This window comes from Rutilus rutilus, assembly GCF_951802725.1.
Source record: "Rutilus rutilus genome assembly, chromosome: 12".
Classification (NCBI taxonomy): Eukaryota; Metazoa; Chordata; class Actinopteri; order Cypriniformes; family Leuciscidae; genus Rutilus; species Rutilus rutilus.
The window spans coordinates 30,513,737-30,520,847 of NC_140217.1; the positions used below are offsets into that span (position 1 = coordinate 30,513,737).

General features: G+C 42.4%; 1 protein-coding gene across 1 annotated transcript; it reads right to left on the minus strand.

The window, feature by feature from the left end:
• Positions 1-1,497: 1,497 nt before the first annotated feature.
• Positions 1,498-6,702, minus strand: krt4 (keratin 4). The gene is made up of 9 exons (XM_084424891.1): positions 5,905-6,702; positions 4,082-4,290; positions 3,928-3,988; positions 3,715-3,810; positions 3,440-3,604; positions 3,228-3,353; positions 2,920-3,140; positions 2,742-2,806; positions 1,498-2,639 (listed from the first exon to the last, which is right to left on the minus strand). The coding sequence occupies exons 1-9, from the start codon at positions 6,337-6,339 to the stop codon at positions 2,464-2,466; spliced, it is 1,554 nt and encodes a 517-aa protein (XP_084281017.1). The 5' UTR covers positions 6,340-6,702; the 3' UTR covers positions 1,498-2,463.
• Positions 6,703-7,111: the final 409 nt, after the last annotated feature.

The following is a 7,111-nucleotide window of genomic DNA, read 5'->3' on the forward strand; positions in this document are numbered from 1 at the left end:
GATTTATCTGTTAATGACACTGTTGAATTGGTTCAATTCAATTCAATTTGGTTCTTCAGGCCCATCTTAAAAATTCGGAAGCATTAAGTTCTTTATATTTTCGGCTTAGTCATCTAACGAATGTACAGCGCACTGATTTGGCTAACTTGACAACTGAGTATGTTACATTGTTTTCTGATACTCCTTCTTGTACAGGTCTAATAGAGCACGACATTGATGTGGGAAATGCAACTCCAATTCGTTAGCGTTATTATCGAGTATCGGCGAATAAGAAAAAACAATTGGATGATGAAATCGAGTATATGTTGAAAAATCCCGGACGAGCCCCCATATTTGTCACGACCGGCTCAAAGCCGTGACAAATAAGTGGAGGACTTAATAAAGGTTGGTAAAGTTGCAACAAGTTTTTATTAACATAAGTAAGAAAATAGGTAAAACGGGAAATCAATTACAAAATAACTAACAATTTCTGTCTGACCAACGATGTTAAAGTGTCAGACAGAACCAAGCTCAAAATAAATACAAAGAAAACCATAATAAAATAAATACAAAGAAAACCATAATCAAACAAACACAAAACAAACGTGAGAAAACAAGTCTCACAACGTCTCTCAGCACTGGAGCTCTCCGAAGCACACTCAACATTCTCAAAGCCCAAGCTTATATACAGGTGAACATCATTCTCTTGATGGCCCTGCACAGGTGTACATCATTCTCCTGATGAGTCTCCCAGCCAGACCCACCAGTCGACAACAGCAGGCACAATCAGAGACTCGTCACATGTCCAATGTAGTGGACAGATGATTAATCAGAATTTTCTCCCAATCTAAAATCAATGCTTGGATAATGTAACAATGATATGACTCCTTAGATGTTACAACTTTTTTTTTGTTTTGTTTTTTACCTGCAAGTGCCTCCTAGGAAAGAAGGAATAGATGGATTTTCCGGCGCAAGTCAGCTGTCAGACACCTTAGGAGAAATAAAATCCACATACAATGGCCTGCCACTTGGTGACAGTGTATAGGATGATGCACTAGTGTCCACTGTAGTGGTTGATGTGCAACTATGCCATCAAAACCTATGCATACTCAAGAAAATGGCTTTTTGAATAGCTGTCCACTATGGAGCGAAACGTGGCTGCTAAACGTGGCTAAAACTACATCTTAAAAATTAACTAACCTAGTGTTTTAAGAGTATTAAGAATAAGGGAGTCTGTAATGGTTGCAATAAGTAAGTTCTGCCTTGCAAGATGCTTAACATGTTAGGCAGGATTTTAATGAAGACTAATTGAGGGAGATAGAGCCAAGTGTCATCATCATAGTTTAAGGCCAACATAAGTGAAAATATATATCCGTTGAAATATCTTTTACTATTTATAGGTTCTTGGTGGTTCCATTGTCTAATTTTAAGCCATATGCTGCTATTTGATGATTTGAAAATTTAAGGGACCCAAAAAAAACAAAAAAAAAAACAGTGAAAGACAAAGCAAGGCAAAACTTGTGGTCTCAGATTTATTGTATTTAGATTTTAAGTTGGTGTCAAGTCAATCAATACAAAATAAATCTGGTTGAACATGATTTCAGAGTTGTTGCTTTTTTCAATTTATAACAGGGATTGTAAAATATGATCTGGAAGCAGTTTGAATACTGGGGAAAGTGTAAGGTAGTACAGTCACCACACAGTAAATGGAGATCTCAGCTTCCAACTCAGCAAGTACTCAAAGTTAAGGAGGGATGGTCCACAGAAATGCCATTGTGCCTATTTTTTGCTGTAACAGATCCCCCTTGAATGTGCGATAACTGGACTTTGGTAGCCCACAAGTCATTGTCATCAGTTACAGGTTGTGGGTCATGTTTTTATAGCAAATCGGTAAACTGACACTGACAGCCATTGCATAATGATAAAAGACATATTAGTCAACTAAAATACAGCAGGGAGTTGTAACACAGCACAAAACATTCAACCAGGACTTTCAGGACCTGTATAGCACATCCCTGATCCAGTGAAACCATGGTACTGCTTGTGGTCATGCTAATGAGACTTAAAATCCTATTGTTGGGAAAGGCCTAATTCACTTCAGTGGTTTCTATGTGTATTTCATTCAAGTTTCTCTTTCCCCATACATACCAGTGCAGAAATAAAAATTCAGTGGCTGGGAATACAGATTCTCCATTCAATTCTTCCTGGTGTCATTTAAGTGTAGTTGCGTTGATGATTTAAAATGGCAGTGATACCACCAGACAATAGATTATTGGTTAAGGGTCACTACCATCAACGCACAGAACAACCTAAAACATATTTTGTTTTTAGAAATCATTGTCCTCATCTCCTCATTAATAGGGGATAGCTGTCTGGCTAGAATATAGCACCATAGATGGTTTGAGTTGTAGAAAGGTTTGAAGTGATCTGGTTGCAGGTAAGGAAGGTGGGACGCTTGGTTGGGTTGGGTTGGAGGGCTTCTCCTTAATAGCGTCTACTGCTGCTGACAGAGGAGACGCTGGTTTTGCTGATGGAGCTGCCACCGTATCCTGAACCACCACCGTATCCTGAACCACCACTGTATCCAGAACCACCTCCGAATCCTGAACCACTGCTAAAACCGCCGCCATAGCCAAATCCAGAGCCACTACCAGAGAAACCTGCAAGAGAATGAAGGTTCAGAGACATATCCAACATGACCTGTATAATAATTTCATAAAAAAGGTGGATTGATTGAGAAAGAGTGAGGAAGATTTACTTACCAGATGACAGACCTCCAGAGGTCTGCTGCACATGAATGGTGGCTGAAGATCCACCGCTGGTCAGTCTGAGTAAAGAATATGACAGATTTGCTTAGTGATGTTTTTCAACACTCAGAGGTTGGTGGAAAAGTTCTGAGAGTATAAATATCAGAGAAACACTTTTTTTAACACTTCCTACCTGTTCTCCTCTCCCTCCAACAGCTTCCTGTAGGTGGCGATCTCAATGTCCAGAGCCAATTTGACGTTCATGAGTTCCTGGTACTCACGCACCTGGCGGGCCATGTCTTGCTTGGCCCTCTGGAGGGCTTCCTCAAGCTCCTTGATGCGGAGCTTGGCGTCCGTCACTGCCCGCTCTCCACGCTGCTCTGCCTCAGCGATCTGAGCCTCCAAGTTGGCACGCTAAAATGACAACAACATACATAAAGTCAGCTTTTTCACATATACAGAATGTGAAATATTTTTTAATCAATCCTTGCTCATCATTACCTGTCCCTTGACGGCATCAATCTCATTCTGCAGGCGGGCGATCATTCGGTTGAGATCAGCAATCTCAGCCTTGGTTGAGCGGAGGTCCTCACCGTATTGACCAGCAGAGGACTGCATCTCCTCAAACTGTAACACATATTGAGACAATGAGCACTTACGTAGCTACAGATGAGGTGGGCTTCAAGAGTTGAACCTATAAGAGCTTGACCCACCTTCTGTTTGTACCAGCTCTCTGCCTCGGCACGGCTGCGGTTTGCAATGTCCTCATACTGAGCACGAACTTCAGCCACAATGGAGTCCATGTCCAGGTTTCTGCTGTTGTCCATCTCTACAACAACTGACGTGTCCTTGATCTGAGACTGGAGCTCACGCAGTTCCTGCAAACACAGACCAGACAATCTGTAAATTGCACGCCATAACAAAGCAGCAGTACTATATGCTAAGTAGTTTATGTTGGCCAAACAGAACACAACAGAATTGAACTTACAGCCTCATAGACTGCCCTGAGGAAGTTGATCTCATCTTGAAGAGCATCAACCTTGGCCTCAAGCTCAACCTTGTTCATGTAGGCTGCATCAACATCCTGAAAAAAATGAGAAGACATTATTCCCCATTGCTATTATAAAATAAGACGAAAAAAAAAAGCTTAATGCAGTGAAAAAGGGAGGCAACTCATTAAAAAAATATGAATGGTCATTACCTTCTTGAGCAGGACAAACTCATTCTCTACGGAAGCACGCTTGTTGATCTCATCTTCGTACCTGTTAAGAGATGGGAAAATGTGAGTAAATCAATTCTGTTCTCAGTGCTTTATGGGTTAAATTATTCACCTTCAAAATTACAACTTCACTCACTTGTTCTTGAAGTCCTCAACCAGGCCCTGCATGTTCTTCAACTCTCCTTCCAGCTTAACCTTCTCATTTCCCAAGCCATCGAGCTGTCTGCGCAGGTTAGAAATGTAGGCCTCAAACATGGCATCGATGTTAGAGCGGGTGGTGGTCTGTTCTTGGAGGAGACTCCATTTGGTCTCCAGCATCTTGTTCTGCTGTTCCAAGAAGCGCACCTGGGGGAAAAAAGAAAGAAATTAGTGATGTTTTTTTTTTTTAATGATTTTCACCGTCATGCTCCTTAAATGGGGGTTAAACGTAGTTGAGGAAGATTGCATTCTGAAAAAAAAAAAAAATGACTGAATGAAGTGGATTGGTGGTTTTGTCTGGCTTGTATGATTCCTTTGTAGTGCTGGCTCTTTAAGTAACTTTGTGTATGCTCTCTGGAAGCATTGTTTAAGGGAATACAAATGGTCATGAGTCATTTAAGCTGGCATTTTTTTCCAGCAGGGTGAAGTGAGGGAAGGGGGAGGGGAAGATGAGAGTGGACTGACTGGGTGTGGCAGTACTGTACACAAGCTACATACTCCTAGGCTGGAAAAAACTTTCAGTAATGGCCTCGCCCCAAACCTGCATTGCTTCACAGATAAAACAGCAACATCAGAGAAACAAGGCATACCTGCCACACCCTAAGGCAGGTTTTGTGTGTGGTCTTTGGAGATCAGCCATACCTGACAGCACCTGTCTAGCTAATCTACTAAATAATTTTTTTTTTTTTTTTTAGATGTCTGCAGTATGAATGTACCCTAGAAATATGAATGCCCTATTCCTCAAGACTTCTTGATTTAATAATCTTAAATTAACAATGATTTAATTTCCCTGTTATCTTAAACCTCAGAAAAGGCTCAAAGGTAACCTGACCTGTAACCTACTAGCAAGTTATAAAGCAGGGTAAACGTTTAGAGCATCTAGCATCTATGGCCGAGGTGACTCATCCTGGTCACACACTGCTTACTGCAAATTCTCCCACAGGCACTAAAAAATAGAGGTGTGTGTGTGTAAACTCCATGCCCTTTAGGGTGTGTCTTCTGTCCACATTTACTCAGAAAGTTATGAAGTGTTTGTTTGCAGCTAAATATGGGTGTAACATACAGCTGACTTAAGTGAAATAAAAATGCACGGCACAAAGGGATCTAATTGACTATCCATTTCACAAGCTGTGTGATTTTTTGCGGTGTAATAAAGTCTAGACTTTGGACTATGCACACACTGGCTACTAGTAGCACTCTCTATGTATGTGTGTATATATGACTCACATGGTTGCTAGGTTATTACCTAAACTCCACCCATATTTGGATAGCTCCAGTCATGGGTTTTTGGAGTACTTTTTTCCAAGGCTAAAGCCATACAGAGAGATCTGGCACAAATGGTTTAACATTTGTAGAATTTACATGAGCTTATTTGCTGAAAACTACTACTGTGCTTGTACTGCCCGATTAGTAAATATAGTACCACACAGGCCTCTGGTGTAAGCAGATGATTTTTGTTTTACAACTAAGAAAAAAGCCTAGCTTGCAGATATTCTCAAAGAATGCTGTTGTGCAATGGAAAACATATTTAAGTGTCACTCAATTTATTATTTTACAGCTGCAAGCTATTATGGTGTGTAGTAACACTTGCTGGATTCAGTGTTAAGAGCCACTGGTTCAAAGGTCATACTTAGTAATGAAAGGAGAATTCCGCATTTGAATGCACTCCAGGCACTGTGCAGAGCTATATCATTTCATATATTTGCATAATATGTAAAAGACATTGTCATTATGAGAGTGAACAAATGCATGAATACTCACTTTGTCAATGAATGATGCGAAGCGGTTGTTGAGGGTCTTGATTTGCTCTTTCTCCTGAGTGCGGACAGCTTGAATTGTGGGGTCAATTTCCAGGTTGAGGGGGGTCAACAGGCTCTGGTTGTAAGTTACAGCAGTGATGGGAGCTGGAACGAAGCCCATGCCTCCACCGAAACCTCCACCGAAACCTCCACCAAGACCACCACCATATCCTCCACCCATGCTGCTGCTGCTGAAGCCGTAGCTGCTGCCTCCAGCACCGAAGCCGCTGCCTCCAGCACCGAAGCCTGGGCCGGAACCAACAACAGATCTCCTGACGGAGCTGACCCTGGTAGAGCCGACGGGAACTGCATAGGCTGACTGGCTGGAGTAGCTCTTCCTGACGGAGCCACCGCTGCCGCCACCTATGCTGTAGCTGATAGACCTGGTGCTTGCCATGGTGCCTGTGTCTTTCAGTTGCTGAGAAGGAGGTACGAGAGTGCTCTTTGAGAGATGAGTGGAGTGGAGGAGGTTACTCACAAAGGAGAGTCAAAGTCTCTCTGTGTGTCTCTCTGCAGCTGGCTGACTGATTTTATACACACACACTGAAAGGGGAGTTTGGGGGCGGAGCCAGCCTCTTCACACACACACTCACTCACACACACACAGATTTACTCTCACACACACCCTACCTGTTAGACAGGTACAGAGAGAAAGTTCAAGACAAATGGTGTCACACCCAGCCCCAGGCTTTGCCCCAGGCGGAGAGAGAAAATGAGAGGAGCGGCAGAGACTTGAGGACAGACATTTCAGTAAAACTCTGAAAAAATTCAGACAAGACTGTGTAATTCTCACAGACTGCCAGCGGGAGTGTTTCTGCCTCAGTATCTGGTTGGCTGGGCAGCCGTAGAGAGTGAGTTAACCTCTGCTCTTTTCAGCAGGGTGGGGCACGTTGCAACTTTCACATTTATGAATGGCCTTTTTCCATCTACTTTTGCCAGTGTTTGGAACTGGCAGGGCTTTTTTCCCCCAAGAGAAGAAGAGTTGCATTGTTGAGATTTACAAGGGAAAAAGAACAGAGAGCGGAGTTTCCGTCAGGATTGATATTGGAAAATGTGCACACACTTTTCTGCACTGTAGCGCTAGCGGCTAATGCAGATCATGTATTTTATGACTCTAAACTCCACCATATGTGTGTACATATGAGTGTGTGTGTTTGAGGTGGAGCAAA